This window comes from Danio aesculapii, chromosome 6, assembly GCF_903798145.1.
Source record: "Danio aesculapii chromosome 6, fDanAes4.1, whole genome shotgun sequence".
NCBI classification, from domain to species: domain Eukaryota; kingdom Metazoa; phylum Chordata; class Actinopteri; order Cypriniformes; family Danionidae; genus Danio; species Danio aesculapii.
In genome coordinates, this window is record NC_079440.1 from 11,744,505 (window position 1) to 11,765,363 (window position 20,859).

The following is a 20,859-nucleotide window of genomic DNA, read 5'->3' on the forward strand; positions in this document are numbered from 1 at the left end:
TCCGCCAAGCCGGACAGCTGGATACTTCGAGGCTCAAAGTTGCGGCAGTCATGATGACCGATCACATGGCGTCATCATCATTTATTTATTTATAACAAAAAAGATTTACACTACAAATAAAACAGAATACAGTCTCTACAAACTATTTGTTCATTTTAAAACAATAAGGGAATATGAATGATTATGAATTATGAATAAGGGGAAACGAGAGGGTGGTTTAAACACAAATGAATAGGCCTATTAAATACAAGGCAATAAGCACAAATTTTAGGAGTTTAAACATCACTGTTTAGGCTAGTGTAAAACCCCAAAACAAGGTGTTTTGATTAAGTCTTAAACAATGATTAAGATTATTTTGGATCATGAAAGCTTTTTCAAATAAGCACTTTAATCCAAAAGGATTGAACAAAAGCACATTCCTAAAATAAGTGAGCTACACTTTAAGTAGAAGTTTTCCCAGAAAGAGCAGGTACATCAATGTCACTTTGAAAACAGGAAAAATATATATTTTATAATCATATAAATCATTTTATAATTATTTAATGAAATATTTTTAACTTAATTTGTTAAGAAACCTTTAGGGTGGCAGGATTAATGATGATAATTATTTTATTTCAAGTCTGTGAGACTTATTTGAGTTAATATTTAGGTTATTCACTAAAATATATGATTTAAATCATTCATGAAGCTGAATGCAGTAAATAGTCTTTATAAAAAGGTAGAAAATAAACCTGTGCAAACAATCTAGCCTTTATAACCAAATTATTTAACATGATTATGCAGTAAAATATCTGTAGTCTTTTAATAAGCATGATGTGTACAAGATAGAGAGGTTATAAAAAGTTAATTGTTTGGTTTTGAAGCTTGTGAATCAGAATTTGTCCAATAATAAACTCAAAAACACACGTGGTTGATGTCATGCGGTAAAATCACCCAATAGTATAATGTCGGAGTCGTCATCGCAGCTTCAGCAGTCGCTCTTCAGATGCTGCACGGGCTGAATCAATAGTCTGATCTCGGAGGCACTGTCGCGGTACTTTGATGCCACATGTGACAGTCACGGGGCATCGGCGCAGCATCAATCCGGACAAAATTTCTAACCATCATGCACCGATTTAAGACAGGTTTCGATCGATCAATGGTTTGTCTACATGACAGCTTACAGATGAAGGTAGGTTCACTGAATGAAACTGCCCTCGAAATAATTTTTTAAAATAGTATTTTTCTTATGTCAGCATCAAAGGTTCACGTGACTTAAGTGAACTCTTGAAAAGTCGTAAAACAGATAGCTGTTAGGTCGCTCCATGTAAATACCTAGAGCAGATCCTAGCCAATTATGTTTACGCAATGATAGAAAAGTAACGTGATTGGCTGTTGTCCTCTGGGAAGTGTAGATGCTGACCATGCTGAGATAGTTTGTAATAAACCGTGAAGTGCGCACCCGTGGAGGTGTGACAAACTTCATATCATCTGTAATAACATATTAGGTGAACGAGTTGAAGATGTGCAGCGAGGAGACTTCTGATAACCACGATGAGCAGTAACAGTGAAAAATGTCCGACTTGAGCAGGATTTTGAGCATCTTTATTGCGCACACTATCATAGGGGTAAAGTGTGCGCCCTGAGCAATACTCTGACAGTGTAATAAGGCTTAACGTTATAGCCTAGCCTTTGTCTTTCGTGCGTTATTTTGTTGTAAAATAACTTCACATGGATCTGTGTGCACTAAAGTATGTTATTGTTACATTCTTGCGAGAACGTGCAGTGATCAATAGCTATGTTTCCATCCACCTATTTTTATATGCATTTTGGATATGTGCATAAAAACTGGTTGATGGAAACAACAAGATGCTCATACATTTTAAAGTGCGCAAAAAAAGCATATGCACATAACTGAGTAGGATAAACTTTTTATTCGATAAGAAAAGATGTGCATAAACTAAGATGGAAACACTTTTATTGTACAAATTCCAGCAATACCTCTTTGAGTTGCAAATGTAGTTAAATGAGATAACGTTTATGATTTTTTTATATTAACACATTCATATAAATGAGTGTAATGTTATTTTGGGAGCTAATTGTGTTTTAATACAGTTTTAGAGTGTCTTGCAATGTAAAAATAAGCTGTTTATTATAATTTCGTAATAAGCATAGTTTTATTATTAGGCTATTCATAGGCTATATTTGTTAATACGGTGATGTTAAAAGTATTTTTAATGTTTAAGATTTATTTAAGCTACTGCAAAAATACTGCTTTCATTGTAACCAAATGTCTGTGTTTATTTAAAGAGCCCATATTATACATGAAATAGGGTCATATTTAGGTTGTAAGGGTCTCCAACAACAGTCTAATATGCATGCAAGGTCATAAAACACTTTTATGGTCTTATAATCTGCATTTATTTTTACCTAATTATCCCAACGACTCCCATATGAATCGTTCAGCGATTCATTTGTTCCCAACCCCTCCTCAGCGCGAAGCTAATCTGCGCTGATTGGACCGATGACAGCCTGCTGCGAATGGTCGACAGTGACAGGCTTCAGCACGAGACAGCGTGAAATGCCCAGCTGGTAATCAACTATATAAAAGTAGTCACAGTGCATACACGCTTCATAGTGTTAGGCTTTTTTCACACACACACACACACACACACACACACACACACACACACACACACACACACACACACACACAACCCTCCTCAGAAAAACTGGGGAGATCGACGCGAGTCTCCTAGCCACTTTACCTGCTCTTTTTCTCTCCCTCTCTCTCTCTCTCTCTCTCTCACACACACACACACACACACACAACGCTCCTAAGAAGAACTAGGGAGAGCGACGTGAGTCTCCTGTCTCCTAGTCCCTAGGCGTCACACACTCGACCTGCTCTTTTTCTCTCTCTCACACACACACAAACACACACACATCACGTTCCTCCTCAGAACTAGGGAGATCGACACGAGTCTCCTGTCTCCTAGCTTACGATGGCCATAGCAACGACAAACGGCAGTGGAACGCGAGCTCACAAAAGCCTTTAACGGTAAATCCGTAAACAAAGCGGCACGCGTCGCGTTTTTAACGTGGCTTACATGCGATAAGAGATTATAAAGAGTAACCGCGTGTACTGTACCAGGTTAACAAGTAACAAAACACAATAAATACATAATTTGCAAGCTAGAGTAAACGAGGGCAACAATTTTAATCGCACTACTTACACTAGTGAATAACCTCAACCACTGACTCTTCACAGTTCACAACTCATCTTTGGGTAGAGACTGTCAATATTATCCATCTGAGCACAGCGTGACTTCATTCGACCGGCGGCGTCTGTGTGTGTGTGTCTAGTGTTTTTTCTGTGTTAGTGGGCGGGGCCGCAGGTTTCAAATCTCCCTGGTTTGCGCGCGTAACTACTGGCGAGGCTTGTGTTTCGTGGCTGCGTCATCGCGAAACACCTAATGACTCGTTATCAAGACGACTCGTTTGAAGCACTATGAGTCGACTCTTTTATAGATGAATCAATAATTTTAAACACTGTACACTTACAGATTTAAGCCTTAGCTGGATATTTCACTTGACTTAGAGCTGTGTTACACACTACATGGAAGGGCATTTTCAAAAACCCATAATATGGGCTCTTTAACTATTAATATTAACTTGTACTAATTTAGGTGACTGACTGCTGGCATAACGAAGGATGATGTAAATTACCGTTAGCAGCTAGGCAGTCAAAAACTTTTCTGTTGTCTTTCTGCAGTTAATGCACTTTTAAAGATACTTTCACTTAGTCAGATTGCTTGCGTTTCCGCTTGTACAAGAAAACAACCTGTTGCATTTGTGGCAAAGGGAATTTTCGCTGTCCACTCAGGAAATACAACCCGTTTGGTTCACTCTTCAAGCTTACGAGCTGTGTTAGCTCAAGTCTGTGTTGCGAGCTATGTGTTTGCGCTTAGCGCGAGCCTCTGCTAAGTGTGCACACACAGCCGAGAACTGTAAAGGCTTTTATACTTGATGTCCTTGCCGGACGACACGAGCATTTCTCATGTGAGATTGTCAACTGTGCAGACGAATATCAAATATCGCAAATTAGAAAAGGTTGGTCAGTTAAATTATGCTACTGTAAGTAATGTCTATTCAGCAATAATTCTCCAGTACTGATAGCAGAACCGTTAACATCACTGCTTATCGATACTTCGGTGTTTTATAATGTAGCACAGATACCAATAAAGTACCAAGTTTCGGTACCCATCCCTAAATGGAAATCAGTGGAGCCAAAACAGCCACGGACATAACAAAAGGGTAGTAAATTTGCATAGTAAGTGTATTGTTAAATTTTAAAAAAAAATGTCAAAGCATTTTCATAAAATATGTGTCAAAATAAGATTTGTCACCAAAAATCATTCTATTTGCTAAAGCACAGGGAAAATTGTGGCCAAATTATGACTCAAAATCACCCCAGAGTGGATGAAAACATCCCTAACAGCACACAAGGGTTAATTGTCATTTCAGTGTGTTTACAGTTCGATTAAAACAAACAGGTGCAGTTGCTATGTTAATGAGGCTCATTTGAATGCTGCCATCTCTCATGCAGTTGACTGAAATATGAATGCAGCATCGACTTTGGGATATGGCACCACAAGGCGCAATTATGAAATGACTGTTCAAGCATATCTGTTTTTTTTTTTTTTTTTTTTTTTGTCGTAGTCGTGTAAATTAAATTTGGGAAAGTAAATTTAATGTCTTGTCTCTATTGCTGTGATTCTGCCTGTTACAGTTCAATAGTGTGTCTCCTAGCAGCAGATTTTCATTTGTATGTGTGATGGAGGCACAGTTTTGACTTCTTTACACATTTTCTAAGCCCTTCAAGTGTTCTCATCTGATAAAAATGCCATAGCGTGTTTGCAGAAACCAACAGAACAGAACAAAACTGAACAAACCCTTAGTGATTGTGTGTGCTTTTCTCATTTAAATTTCCTAAACATTTCTCTTTTTTAGTTTGTAATTTATATTTAGCTCAGTTTTAGTCTTTGAGTACTATACTTATAATGATTTCAGCAAGATTTCTAAGATTAAGTTTGCCATGTTAAATACACACACAGGCGTACAATATATACATATTTATGTAAATACGCAAAAGCTGTAAGTCCAGTTTAAAAACACAGAGGAAATTATCATTCAGTTTGCGCAGACTTGAATATAATTGTAATTGACAGACTTCGTTCATTTTCACTTTAATCAGTCATAATTTATTTTTTTTGTGCAGTGGCATTTTTGTCCCCTATTTTTTGTTTGTAGAATTGGTTTATACATCACCGGAACTAGGAATGGTTTTAGTTATAGGAACATTTGGAGAAACCAATTAGATCCAACTTCAGAGAATGGTCTTTCCACTAGCTGGGAACCGCTAGTTACATCAGGGAAAGGTAGTTCTTTAAAACTGGTCGGGTGGTCAATTTTATAGTTCTTTTATAACTGGTTTATACACCATGGGAACTAAGAATTACTTTAGTTATAGAGGGAAACCAAATTATTTTTGGGGAAACCAAATTAGTTCCTACTTCAGAAAATCGTCTTTCCCAGCACAGTAGGAACCACTAGTGACATTAGGGAAACGTAGTTCTTCGAGACTGATTGGGTGGTTAATTTTGATAATTCTACTAGAACTGGTTTATATACCACAGGAACTAGGAATGATTTTAGTTATAAGAACATTGGTAGAAACCAGTTAGATCCAACTTCAGAGAATAGTCTTTCCCAGCACTGTAGGAACGGCTAGTTACATCAGGGAAAGGTAGTTCTTCGAGACTGGTCGGGTTGTCAATTTTTTAGTTCCTCTAGAACTGGTTTATACACCATAGGAACTAAGAATGATTTTAGTTATAGGAACATTTGAAGAAACCAAATTAGTTCCTACTTCAGATAATGGTCTTTCTCAGCACAGTAGGAACCACTAGTTCTTCGAGACTGGTCGGCTGGTAAATTTTTATAGTTCTACTAGAACTGGTTTGACACCATAGGAACTAAGAAGGATTTTAGTTATAGGAACATTTACAGAAACCAAATTAGTTCCTACTTCAGAGAATGGTCTTTCCCAGCAAAGTAGGAACCTCTAGTGACATTAGGGAAATGTAGTCCTTCAAGACTGGTCGGGTGGTTAATTTTTATAGTTTTATTAGAACTGGTTTATACACCACAGGAACTGAGAATGATTTTAGTTATAGGACCATTTGGAGAAACCAAATTAGTTCCTACTTCAGATAATGGTCTTTCTCAGCACAGTAGGAACCGCTAGTGACATCAGGGAAATGTAGTTCTTTGAGACTAATTCTATTATAGTTCCTATAACTACATATTTTTGCCGATAACCTATGTTGAGACCTGTAAATATAAATCTTCTTGATATATATACTTTTTCTGAGCCTAATTACATAAAGGCTAATAAATGGAGTGGACAACAGATTTTATTTTGAAACCGTAAATAAAGAACTGACCCACTGTCCTTCATTCCACATCCAAACAGCACAATTTTTATAAAACGCTCTTTGTCTTTCAGGCCAAATAAAGCTTCTTGAGACAGCGTGAACAGTGTTTGAGATGTTGCTGTTTATTGGGTCAGCATGAATCAGCCTTTACGGGAGTATGAGAGTGCAGTAATGTCTGCTGTAGGGGCCAGTTAGAGCTGAAAAGAAGGCAGGAGTGATGATGAGTTAGTGTTCAGCAAAGAGATAAAAGAGTGTGAATCAGTCATCGCTTCACTCCTCCGTGCTCTGCTGCATTTTATTGACAGTTACCACGGACACAACAGCGGAAACCTGCTACCCACATTATGGGTTGACTTGGATGGTGTGATGAAAGAGGAAGGGAGAGAAGAGGAGGATTGGGTGGGAAAGTTAATGATTGAAATTGTGTGTATTAGGCCTGGCTACCTATTTGTCCCAATTTGATTCTAAATCTAATGCATTGTCTCAGTTCGATTTGATTCTTGATTTGATTCTTGATTCAAGTCAGTGGATACATATTTAACACAACAAGCCATTGGAATTTCCCCCCAAAATTTGAAAATGGGTAAATTAAAGTAAAAGTCACCTCTTTTAGATGCATTGAATGAGTAGTAATTCATGTAGTAGTAATATGAAATAGGAAATAATGTTTTTTTTCCCAAAGTCAAAGACAGTCGAACCCCTAATCAGGGCAAAGAGCTTAGAATGACCAAGAGACGACACTCAATAGAACGTTCCATTGCAACAACAGAGCCCAGCAACAGCCCCGGATTCCTCCATTTTGGAGTGAAAGCGATCGGCTGTCCATTCGATCTTATTGATGTTGCGATGGCAAGCAGCTGCTTTGTTTTATATTTATTAATTTTAAAAGGCGCATTAAAGCTGAGATACAACCTGAAAGACGACAATACAACACTTACTATCACAATCATCAGCTCTTTTAATAGTTTATTTTACAGACTTATAATATGCTGTTGTTTTATTGAAATTTTCATTCCAAAATGGCCGCCGCGCCATCTAGTGGCTGTTTGCCAAATCACACTAGAGTGTCGCCTCTTGGTGATTCTATGCTCTTTGATGAGGGTGTAACATAAATGCTTAACATAAATAAGTACACCCCTCACAGACTCATTCATTCATTTTCCTTCGGCTTTTTTTAGGGGTTGCCACAGCAGAATGAACCGTCAACTATTCCAGCCTATGTTTTATGTAGCGGATGCCCTTCCAGCCGTAACTTAGTACTGGGAAACACCCAATCACTTTCTCATTCACACGCATATTCATACATTATGGCAAATTTTAGCCCAGCCGTGACTTGAACCAGCAAAATTCTTGCTGTGAGGCGACAGTGCTAACCACTGAGCCACTGTGCCATCCAGTTAGTATACATAGATTGTAAGATTAAATACATTCTACGCATAATAAAAAAAATATTCATACTGAAAATATACCACCATTTAATCAGTACTTTAACTAAAATTATCATCATTAATAGTGTATTATTAGGTGGCTGACACTTTAAAACCTTTAGACTTGATTGACATGAATTCTCAGCTAGATGGGCATATTGGCACATATTCGACTGTTTAAGTTGCTATAAGCCAAGTAAATTCAGCTCTCACACACACATTCTCTTTCAACACAATGATACGGGTGTGTGCACCGCAGAAAGGCACCTGTCAGTCTTATTCGCATTTCAGACACGTCCCACTCTTTCTTCAGCTTCATATCTGTGTTTCTTGGCTGCTATGATGTGCTGCTTTACACAGATATGTTTACAGATTAACTATATAGGAAAATCTCATCTACTATACACATTTGAAGTCAGAATTATTAGACCTCCTGATTTATTAGCCCCTCTGTTTATTTTTCCCCCCATTTTCTGTTTAACGGAGAGAAGAATTTTTTCAACACATTTCTAAACATAATAGTTTTAATAACTCATAATAACTGTTTTGAATAATGATTGTTATAGTCATTTAAAGAATGACTATATGTGAAGAAAACAAGTTAGACGAGAATCTGAAATATTTTGTGGCATACTTCAAAAAATAAAGATGTTTTATTTTAAATATTTTTTATATCTTATTTTACTCTTACATTGCATATTTTTAGATTTTTATAGTATACAGTTGACGTCAGAATTATTAGCCCCTCTTTGATTTTTTTTTCCCAATATTTCCCAAATGATGTTTAACAGAGCAAGGAAATTTTCACAGTATGTCTGATAATATTTTTTCTTCTGGAGAAAGTCTTATTTGTTTTATTTCAGCTTGAATAAAAGCAGTTTTTAATTTTTTAAAAACAATTTATGGTCAAAATTATTAGCCCCCTTAAGCTCATTTTTTTTCGATAGTCTACAGAACAAACCATCGTTATACAATAACCTACCCTAATTACCCTAACCTGCCTAGTTAACCTAAATAACTTAGTTAAGCCTTTAAATGTCACTTTAAGCTGTGTAGAAGTGTCTTGAAAAATAGCTAGTAAAATATTATTTACTTTAAAGATTTTCTAATAATTATGACTTCAACTGTATGTATTAACTCCGTCACTTTTACCATAAACCATTTGGTAGAGCTTGATATTTTAGAAATTATGGGATGTGTTGAAAAAAATGCATTGAGTGTGTTAACTAGCGACCTTAAAATATTCACCTTAAAAATATTTTTAAATAATAAAAACTGCTTTTACTCTAGCCGAAAAATAAAACAAATAATTCTCCAGAAGAAAAAATATTATAGGAATAATGTGAAAAATTTCTTGCTCATCATTTGGGAAATATTTGATAAAGAAAAAATTAATTTACAGGAGGGTAAACTGTGTATTCTGTGTCAACTAACTGTTATTCTTTACCAGGGATGCTCATAATAACCGATTAAGAGTGTGTTTTTAACTAATTAATAGTATCAGTTAAACAATTTAAAAATAATAAATGTTATTATGTATTTTTTTTAAGTTTGGTTGAGTAAATGTGCAACACATATTTGTTAACCTGCGGGACGGTAACATGTGCTTTTTTCTGCTGTTGGAAACACTGCAGGTGTGTGAAGATGTTCTGGATGCTGCTGTTGGCATGTTAAAATAAATCAGTACCTTAAAATGCTAAATTTAATGTGTCAGACACAAAATGGACATGTCAATTCATTTTAAAAAAATAATAATCATTTACTATTAATTCGACCAGATAACAGTTAATATTCGGGTGGCGGTTGTCGATTGAGAAAATGAACTGAAATGAGCATCCCTATTCTGTACTGAGTAGGGAGAATTGAACAATGCTTAGGGACCCCGTCGAATAGAACACACCTTTGGACCCCTGGATTATAAAATACGGGGGGAAATAATTCAATTCACCACTTTTGAAAATCAACATTAAATTGACAAACTTTAAAGAATAACGATTAATAAAAAAATATGTTGATATATATAAATATTATGTATTAGCTTATACAGTTGAAATCAGAATTATTAGCCCCTGTTTGATTTTTTTTTTTCTTTTTTAAATATTTCCCAAATGATGTTTAACAGAGCAAGGAAATTTTCACAGTATGTCTGATAATATTTTTTCTTCTGGAGAAAGTCTTATTTGTTTTATTTTGGCTAGAATAAAAGCAGTTTTTAATTTTTAAAAATCCATTTTAAGGTCAAAATTATTAGCCCCTTTAAGCTGTATTTTTTCGATAGTCTACAGAACAAACCATCATTATACAAAACCCTAACTACCCTAACCTGTTTAATTAACCCAATTAACCTAGTTAAGCCTTTAAATGTCACTTAAAGCTGAATAGAAATGTCTTGAAATATATCTAGTAAAATATTATTTCCTGTCATTATGGCAAAGATGAAATAAATCAGTTATTAGAAATGAGTTATTATAACTGTTATGTTTAGAAATGTGTTGAAAAAATCTGCTGTACCTTAAACAGAAATTGGGAAAAAATATAAACAAGGGGGCTAATAATTCCGACTTCAACTGTATATGACAGCGAGAGCATGTGAAATGGATTGGAGGGATGGAGGGAGACGGCGCACCATACAGCTCTGGGATCTCTCATACTATTAACTCTGTATGCAGGGGGGAGGTTGCTATGGAAACCCCCCCTTACATCCCCTATACCAAGGTTTCTATGGCAACGGGGCGTTCGCTCGTCACTTTGGGGTGTCCTCGGACACACTCCACCGCTCGCAATCGGGCTGCTATGAGGATGTTTCGGGATACTGCAGGGGCCGTCCTGTCACTCACACATCACCCTCCCATGGGAGCCGCCTCCTGTGCCCGTTGTGGGGTTGCCATGGAGACAGCCCCCGAGCAGGTAGCTGGGGATAAGTGGGGTGATGTAAGGGTTAGTAGGAAAAGGTTAAAACGCCTTGCGTTGTATCCGCAGACGGGAGTCTCTGTCTCACATGCACTTACACCGACGCTTGATGTCTGTCACGCACTAATGCGGTTACAGGCACGCAAACACACATGATGGATGCCGCTCGGCTGGGCAGCTGGGACATTCCATCATACGCTCACCTGTCTGACTTGTTCTCTGCTCACATGCTACAGTAAGTGCTCAACAATCATAGGAGGCCATAGTGAGCCATAACATAGTGCCCCCTGCTGGAGAGAGGAAAGGCTGAGAGCATTTATAGGTATCTGAAACAAGGGCTGTTCCTCAATTCCAAGAACGCAGAGAACGGACTTGCGTTCTTGTGAAGACTGGTCTTGCCAGGTGTCCTCAGAAGAATGAACTCAGGAGACCATGAGAACAGAGAACGCGTCCTGTGAGAAATGAGATGTTGCATTCTTCCTGATGGTCACGTGATCTTCACAAATTTTTAATGCAAATTATTTAAATATTACTGCATTCATACAGCGATTTATTGTTTTTCCCCTTTTCAAAATGTAAAAATATATACTCTGCATAAAGACCTTATAAATAAATATTGTACAATATAAATATAACAGATTTTAATAGGAATTTCAGCAAATAAACACCCTTAATGTGTTTATTCCTTTATTAAGATGTTCATGGTAATGTTTATATTCACCATTTCATTTTGGGAAACTCCTTAGATAAATAAGTTATATCTCTGAACTTTAATAATAAACCTATATAAAATGCTGCGCTTCCCACCTCTAATCGCAATGACTTCTGGGACGAGGTCGCTGCTTAAGTCTGCATCATGTGTGGTCTGGCGCAATATGGCCACTGTCGCGTTATCCAGGTTGGATGGTGCACACTGGTGGTGGATGAGGAGATTCCCTCTAAAAAATGTGTAAAACCTTTTAAGTGTCCAGAAAAGCACTTATTATATTATCATATTATTATTATTATTAGTAGTAGTAGTAGTAGTAGTAGTAGTAGTAGTATTGTTGTTATGGACTGAAACAGTGGGCCAGTGAATATGTATAAAGATGAACCATTTTTTTTTGTAAAAACAGCCATCCACCATTACTAGCTGAAGATAATGTCAGCGATTTAGAGGATTATAAACGTTGAGTTTTAGGATGCAAGAATCATTTATGTAGTCTCCATAGACGGCCTACTTCTGAGACACTTATTTTGACATTTTCAGTTTTCACAGAGATAACGTTAGTCCTGCTTTGAATCTGCATTTAAATAAAAAGCAACAGTCAACAAAATTGCACAATATTTATGATATTTTTTTCAGTAAAATATATAAAAAACACTGGAACGGTGTTATATATTTTGCTGAATTCTGTACTTACGTTATCCTAAATGTATTGAAGAATGTTCAAATCCATAGTGACATACAGTACAGTGCATCCGGAAAGTATCCATAGCGCTTCACTTTTTCTACATTTTTTTTTATGTTACAGCCTTATTCCAAAATGCATTAAATTCATTTATTTCCTCAAAATTCTACACACAATAGCCCATAATGAAAATGTGAAAAAATATTTTTTGAAATTGTTACAAATTTATGAAAAATAAAAAAACTGAAAAATCACATGTACAAAAGTATTCACAGCCTTTGCCGTGAAGCTCTAAGTTCAGCTCAGGTACATTCTGTTTCCGCTGATCATTCTTTAGATGTTTCAGCAGCTTAATTGGAGTTCACCTGTGGTAAATTCAGTTGATTGGACATGATTTGAAAAGACATACACCTGTCTATATAAGGTCCCAGGGTTGACAGTGCATGTCAAAGCACAAACCAAGCATGAAGACAAAGGAATCGTCTGTAGACCTCCGAGATAGGATTGACCCGAGGCACAAGGCCTCCAAAAATGTGAAAAAAAAGTGAAGCGCTATGAATACTTTCCGGATGCACTGTAGACTGTGTCCAATGCCACGACATGCTAATGACATCATACACCCTTGATTTTCCGTATTGGTTTCATAGGAACCAGGGAAACATGATAGGAACTTTATGTTATGCATTTTATTAGACTGAACAGAGCAGCATTAAAACAGAACATTTAGTATGATTTAACATTTAGTATGAATATAAAGTGCTGCTACTTCCCCACTTTGTTGTGAACACACAACTTGCAGTAGCGAAAATGATTACACAACTTTACATTTATAACACAACAATCCAAAATAGCCTCAGCCATATCACACTGCAGCCCAAGATCTGTTACTCACTAAAGCTAAGCAAGCTTGAGCCTGGTCAGTACCTGCATGGGAGACTACATGGGAAAACTAGGCTGCTGTTGGAAGTGGTGTTAGTGAGGCCAGCAGGGGGCACTTAACCTGCAGTTTGTGTGAGTCCTAATGTCCCAATATAGTGAAGTGGACACTATACTGTCAGTGAGCACTGTCTTTCGGATGAGATATTAAACCGAGGTCCTGACTCTCAGTGGTCATTAAAAATCCCATGGCACTTCTCGTAAAGAGTAGGGGTGTAACTCTGGCCAAATTCCTTCCATCGGCCCTTATTGTCGTGGCCTCCCAATCATCCACATCCACTGAATTGGCACTGTCCCTTCACTCCACCTATAGCTGGTGTGTGGTGAGTGCACTGGTGCTGTTGTCCTGTGGCTGCCGTCGCATCATCCAAGTGGATGCTGCACACTGGTGGTGTGGAGAGAACCCCCACCTCCCCCCCTGATTGTGAAGTGCTTTGGGTGTATTGCCATACACAATAAATACGCTATATATAAAAATACACATTACATTACAAAAGTGAATTTAAAAAGTCATTTGCAGTGCATTTCAGATTTTTAAAATATTTCTATTCCAGAAATATGCTGATATGTGTTTTTAAAATGTGTGTTTTCAGGTATGGAGCTCACTGGAGAAAAAGACGTTGACTTGGCGGCAAAAGTTCAAGAGCTGCTGGAGTTCCTGAATGAGAAACAGCACGAGCTGGAAGTGAGCGCCGAACATACGCACAAACGTCTGGAGCAGTGCCTGCAGCTACGACACCTGCAGGCCGAGGTCAAACAGGTGTGTGTTGAAAATCAATCACTACATTTCAGATCACGCTCTCATTTAGAGACCCCATCTTAGAGTTACGCTTGCTATAATGTCACGAGGAGAGAAAAAAAGCGTGCACTGAGCTACTGTCCAAGATTCTGACTGATGCCATTATCCCTGAGTACAAGTGCCTCGCTAATTGCTTTTATCTTTGACACTTTGAGCATGCACATACATACACACACACATACTGTCGCTCCTACTGTACAGAATCTCCTCTCTTGCAGGGCGTGGGTGAAAACTGCAGCCCTGCATTTCAGAAAAAATGAATCAGTCAATTCACTTGCAGCATTTCATAGACAGCACTGCTTATTAGCGGTGCTGTTATCTCTGGACTTCTATGCTTTTGCTTTGATCTTGAATTATTTATATTGTATCCTGTTTTTGTGTGTTCTTTTGGTGCATCGGTTTAGTTAGAAAATGAATGTAAATGTAGGCAGGGAGTTACATAACGTGGGAGTAGGGAATCCCTCCAGCTCATATTTAATGCTTCTGCAACCTTAATGGATCTCCATATTACATTGATCCTTATGCTATGGATTGAAATGTTAAACTGTTTTAACTGGTGTTAGTTTTGAAAATGGCAACATTTCCATTTTTATATAATTTAGAACTGACAGTGTTATATAGATACAGCTGGGAAAATAAGTATTGAACACGTCACCATTTTTCTCAGATAACATATTCTTAAAGGTGTCGTTGACTTGAAATTTTCCCTGGATGTTGGTAACAACCAAAGAAATCCAAATATGCAAAGAAAACGAATCTAATTAGTTTACAAATTAAGCTATGTGTAATAAAATGAAATGACGCGGGGAAAAAGTATTGAACACATGAAGAAAGGGAGGTGTAGAAAGGCAGTGAAAGCCCAGACAGCAGCTGAAATCTCTCAGTTGTTATTCTGCACCCCTCTGCCCTTCATCAGTGTAAATTAATATTCGCTGCATCAGTCAAACATCTACAATATTAGGATGATGAAGGTGAAACCAGGGTGGACATTTCAGCAGGACAATGATCCAAACACACAGCCAAGGAAACTCTCCAATGCTTTCAGTGAAAAAAAATCAAGCTGTAGAATCACCTGACTTGAATCCAATTTAAAATACAAGTTAAAGATCAGATTTGATAGACAAGACCCACAGAACCAAAAAGATTTTTACACTCTGTTGAAGTCTGTGAAAAGCTCACACCTGAGCAGTTCATGTCTTTAAGCTGCTCCATTAAAAAGACACTTTTATATAAACTGTTAAAAGCGTTTTAGTAGTTCATTTCTTTTTCTCTTGTGTCATTTTTATTGTTATTAAACATAACAAATTTTTCTGATTATTTTTTTGTTTTGTTTTGTTTTATTTTTATGTTTGTATTGTTTGGGTTTTTACCAAAAATCTGGTTCAATTCCATGTCAACAGCTCCTTTAGAAATATTATCCACATTGAGAAAAAGCCCCAATCAGATAAATGAATGTCTGCAGCCACTTCTTTCTTTTCAGATACTGTTAAGGTCAGAATTATTAGCCCCCCTGTTTATTTATTTTCCCCATTTTCTGTTTAACGGAGAGAAGATTTTTTTTTTCCAGCACATTTCTAAACATAATAGTTTTAATAACTCATTCCTAATAACTGATTTATTTGATCCTTTCCATGATGACAGTAAATAATATTTTACTAGATATTTTTCAAGACACTTCTACACAGCTTAAAGTGACATTTAAAGGCTTAACTAGGTTAACTAGGCAGGGCATAATGATGGTTTATTCTGTAGACTACTGAAAAAATATATCGCTTAAAGGGGCTAATAATTTTGTCCCTAAAATGGTTTTTAAAAAAATTACAAACTGCTTTTATTCTAGCCGAAATAAAACAAATAAGACTTTCTCCAGAAGAAAAAATATTATCAGATATACTGTAAAAATTTCCTTGCTCTGTTAAACATCATTTGGGAAATATTTAAAAAAGAAAAAAAATTCAAAGGGGGGGCTAATAATTCTGACTTCAACCATATCTTCGTTTTCCCCATCCACACTGACACGGAGCAGCAGCAGGGCTCAAACTCCGGGGTAGTGTGGACGAAAGCAAACCATAGCAAAACTTATGTGTTTTAAAACTAAAACGTATTAAAATAAACAGGGCCTTAGTCAGAGCCTGGCTCTCACACACTAACACACATGCACATGAAATACACACATGTAAAACAATCATACTTAATTTGTCAAAAAATATTTTAACAAATTGAGTAGATGCCTTGTCGACAATCTTTTCAACTGAAGTGTTAAAGAGGTTTATTTAAGCTAGAAGGAGTGTGCAAGCTATCTTTAAGCCATCAGTTACCTAGTTTGCTTATGAGTGGTGTTGTAGATGAAATAGAGACTAAATGAATGCTATACTCGACAAAAGAAGCCAAGAGACATGTAATATTTATGTAAGAGATGCATTTTTATAAAGTTTACTGGTATCCAATCACACCAGAAAAATCTAAGTAAGAGCGGAGAGATATGACATGATGCATAACCGTCCATTGCACACACTTATACTCAGTAGTTTACATGTGTTGTTGGCCTCATCACAAACTAATGCAGCATAAATTAGTTTGATTTTGATCTTATGCCTCTTTGAGGTGGCGCTGAGGAAATATATAAACCGTGTATCCCACATTTTACATTCAGACGAGCTGTGAACACTCCTGCTTTTCAAAACAAGAGTCTCATATACAGAGTACGCTTAATACAAGCCTAGATAAACTTAAAAATAAGGGAAAAACATTATCATTGTTGTAATCTCACAGGGAAATGTTGTGGCCAATCAAATTCTGTCTGGACATGCATATTAATAATCCCGTCCGGATCATCAGACACAGGGTTTTTTCCAGATTTTCCTGTTTTCTGTTTAAGTCACAGTTAAATGCTAGATTTCAAATATTTATTATTTGACATGGCACGTTATTCATGGATCTGACAGGTTTAAAATCAAATTACAGCAAGGAAAACAACATTTTCTCATATTTTGTCAAAAAAGCAGGAGACTGCACCAAAACAAACGAGTGCCTCTGAATACATTACCTACCAGATTAATCCAAAATTATTAATAGACTCTCAGTTTTTACTTCTGTTTTGTCACAAGCCTTCAAGTTTATTCACATGGGTATTATGATTTGTGCAGGTGCTGGGCTGGATCCGCAACGGTGAATCCATGCTCACGGCGAGCACGACCAATGCTGGTCCTCTGTCTGAGGTGGAACAACTTCAGAGAGAGCATGAACAGTTTCAGCTTGCCATTGAGGTATGCACACACACGCACACACACACACACACACACACACACACACACACACACACACACACACACACACACACACACACTTTCCTTAATAGGTTCAGCAGGGGGCAGCGTCACGGCTCTGCAATGTGCAGTAATATGAACATTAGTATTAAATATTAAATCTTATGTACACTATTATTTGCCATTATGAATTCATTTCCCTGCTAATATCAAACTGAATATTTATTTAAACCTGCAGGAGGTAGCAAACACATTTTGGGGAATGCAAGACGCTGGAAAACATCCCTTTTGTTGTAATCTATCATAAACAGGAGATAAATTGATCTATAAATTATAATGCCCCCTCCCTCTTGGTATATTCATCAAGAGGATGCAATACCAAACAGCTGAGTTGATTTTTTTTTTCTCCCTGAGATGAATTACTCAGCAAATTTTACGAGCAGTAAGAAGCACATTAGCCTGAAATGAAGACCGAGTTTTTATTCAACAAATTGCTGCGTGTAGTTCTGGACTAACGGCAGCCTCTCTAAATCCAAGGAAGTCAGCGCTGAGTATCGGCCAAATTTCCTCTTCCGCCTGATACATGTTTTAATCATCCACAGTAGTGCCTCTCTAACTTTTCAGGCCAAGTACCACTTTTCATCAAATCAGACCATCCAAGTACTTTCTGTTTTTTTTTTTTGTTTTTTTTTGTGTGTGTGTGTGTGAGGCCAAAACAAATATGTGAATCAGGGTGAGTTTGATTCATCCAGCGTGCGCTCTTGTGAGAGCATCAGGCTGTACTTGATTGGAGATTGTTTTGGCCTTGAACGGCAGGAGGTCTAACTGATGGTGTCTTAATTGCTCCCTTCAGTGACCTTACACGCCTCTCCTGCAGTTCTTGTGTTATTGCGGTTAACAGACTTAATGTACACCTCAAGAACTAAAGCAAGCCAACAGATGCTGTCAATATCACCAGCCGCTGCTTCAAAAAAGTGCACATTTTCATTGGTTAATACTAGGGATGACTCGATCAGGTTTTTTTGCCCTCAAGTTCGAGTCATTTGATTTTGAGTATCTCCCGATAGCGAAACCCGATCCAATACTTATATTAAACATAAAAAAAGAAAAAGAAGAGCGAGGAAACAGATCCAGGATGTTCCTTATTTTTGATTTAATTCACCTTATTTAGCATTCAACAACTCTGTTAACAAACAGAGCACTTCTGTGAGGTAGCTTGAACGATCAAGTAATAAATAGCATAAATTCTTCACTTTTGGACTTTAGTGCGACAGTAAATATAAAGAAAATCTAATATAAAAACAAATAGCACCTCAACTTAAAATACCCAGCAGGCAATCCCAAGTTTACATATCTCAGTTTGCTATGGCAATGTTGTCGTCATCAATTTTATAACACCTCCAGACCGCAGACATACTCGTGCTCTCCACTTCAAGCTGCTTCTGTGTTCTACTGCCGGCATTTAACGAATATTGACTCTGCAACAAAGTGATGTCATGCCGCATGCGTTGCTGTTTCTGTGTGAAGTCAAGAAAGAGGTCTAACTCTGTGCCACCACATAACTATAGATGTGTTAAAAATATTGAGAATGTATATACATATATGAAGACTTCAGATGCAAAACCTTCTAAATCCATCAGACCTCTTTTCTTGTAAATGAGCATTTTCTATCAGGCTCCTATAATTAGGTTTAAAAGATTCATTTTAAATGTAATGATAAGGTTATTAGCTGGTAAATAAAATACCTTTTTTCAAAATGTCACTTTAGACATTTCTTTGGTTTTTAACAAGTTACATTTTCTTTCGCGTAAAAACCAGCTAAATCCACTAGTGCTTTTTTGCAAAAACCTCTAATTCCACCTATTGGAACAACACATTGTATTTAGTTGAAAACCACTAAAGATGCTATTAGAAATTATTTTACCAAACATAAAACACATTACACAAACCACCTAAAATTTAAATATATAAGTCTGTTAAGTAAGTGGCAGTTCATTCGGCTGTGGTAAACCAGGGAAAAAGCAAAAGAAAAATGAATGGATGAAATCTGTCAAGTGCATTAATCAATAACATTAAAACTGACAGTAATTAAATCTTAACAATCTGTTGTCATTTCTGATATTTGGGATTTAGATTTAAAGTAGAGCAATGTAAACACTGTAAGCTAAGCTTGATAGATTCAAATAATGTAGTGTAAAACATTGTGAAACATCAATATCTGTGCATTGTCCATTAATATAAAAAGCTTAGGTATTATGAAGTAATACAAATAATGTATAGTTTTATATATTATATTTATCTTTTAAAAATAGCGTACATTAGCAAATAAAACACAAGGTAGGCCTACTGGGCAAAAAAAGGATACCTCTTAGACAATTTTAGAAGCTGTCATTCATTCATTCTCACCATACTTAAGGTCTTGGTCTCATGTTTATCCTCATAGCATCCATGTGGGATAAAAGAACAGCATCTAAACTCTGTCTTTTGTGAAATGCAGTTGCCGTTTAATGTATAGTAAATCAGACTCAATCAAAGTAGCGGCGCTGCGCAAAAGCAAGTTATGAATGCATGATACACTTCCGACTGTACATTGTGTTTTCTTTTTTTTTAAATGCACAGAGTTTTGAGCTAAAGGACGTTTTCATTTGCCATTCACTGACAGTCAGACACGTCATCCAGTTTCAAAACTCTTATCAAACTCCGTCTTTTAAAAACAAAATTGAAGTCGGAAAAAAACGCTCCCCTCATAAAAGCCGGTGTATCAGTGAGCCGTTACATTAAAATGTTATGATTTGATTCGCACCTTCTGATTGGTTCTTGGGATATAGCGGCTTTTGCTGTCAAAGGCAAGTGGCGTTTAGCGGCTTTGCCAATAAACTGTTATTTCTGAATAGGCTGACGCTGTGTAATTTGGATGATTAGAAACAAATCTATTTGTTTATGGTGCATTTTTGGCATGAGTGCCGTTTAGTGGATTTTGCATCTGAACTCTTAATGTGTGTGTGTGTATATATATATATATATATATATATATATATATATATATATATATATATATATATATATATATATATATATATATATATATATATATATATATATATTCGAGTTAACATCCGATTCCAATCAAGTTGCTCATTCAGAGGTGGGAACCTTCAGAGGCAGGAACCGTCGTTGCGACGTGTAGTTACATTTTTTAAGAGGTACGTGTTGGCGTCACCCATTGCGAGGGCTATGCGACTGCACAAAGGCTGCGTCGGACCATACCCATGCACTTAACGCAGAAGTATAAATCAGCCATTTGACAGAAAGACACATGCAACACTTGTCATAGATCTTATCAGTGTTTACAATCAAATAGCACTTATTTTGCATTTCAGACATTAAAATACATGTTGCTACTAGCAAAACAGCCATTTATAGAAAATTTAGTACACACTAAACATCTGATAAAATAACGTGAATAGCTATTTTAAAAAAATCTGATCAAAGAAAAAACTGATTTAAACTCTAACACCGTGTCCTAAAAACACACGACACAACAAGACAGCCAGCGACAAGAAATTTTACTGTCTGCACCAAACACAACACGACATGACAGAAACATTTAAATACAAGCCATTGCACTCCCAACAAAATGGTAAAGGCTTT

The 20,859-nt window shown here is 36.7% G+C and overlaps 1 protein-coding gene across 1 annotated transcript in view; it reads left to right on the forward strand.

Annotated features, from left to right (window-relative positions):
* The window catches only part of kalrnb (kalirin RhoGEF kinase b), a 219,685-nt gene that overhangs the window by 69,781 nt on the left and 129,045 nt on the right, over positions 1–20,859 (forward strand). The window contains 2 exon segments of the mRNA XM_056459523.1: positions 13,737–13,903; positions 17,089–17,208. Coding sequence (XP_056315498.1) covers positions 13,737–13,903; positions 17,089–17,208 — 287 coding nt within the window.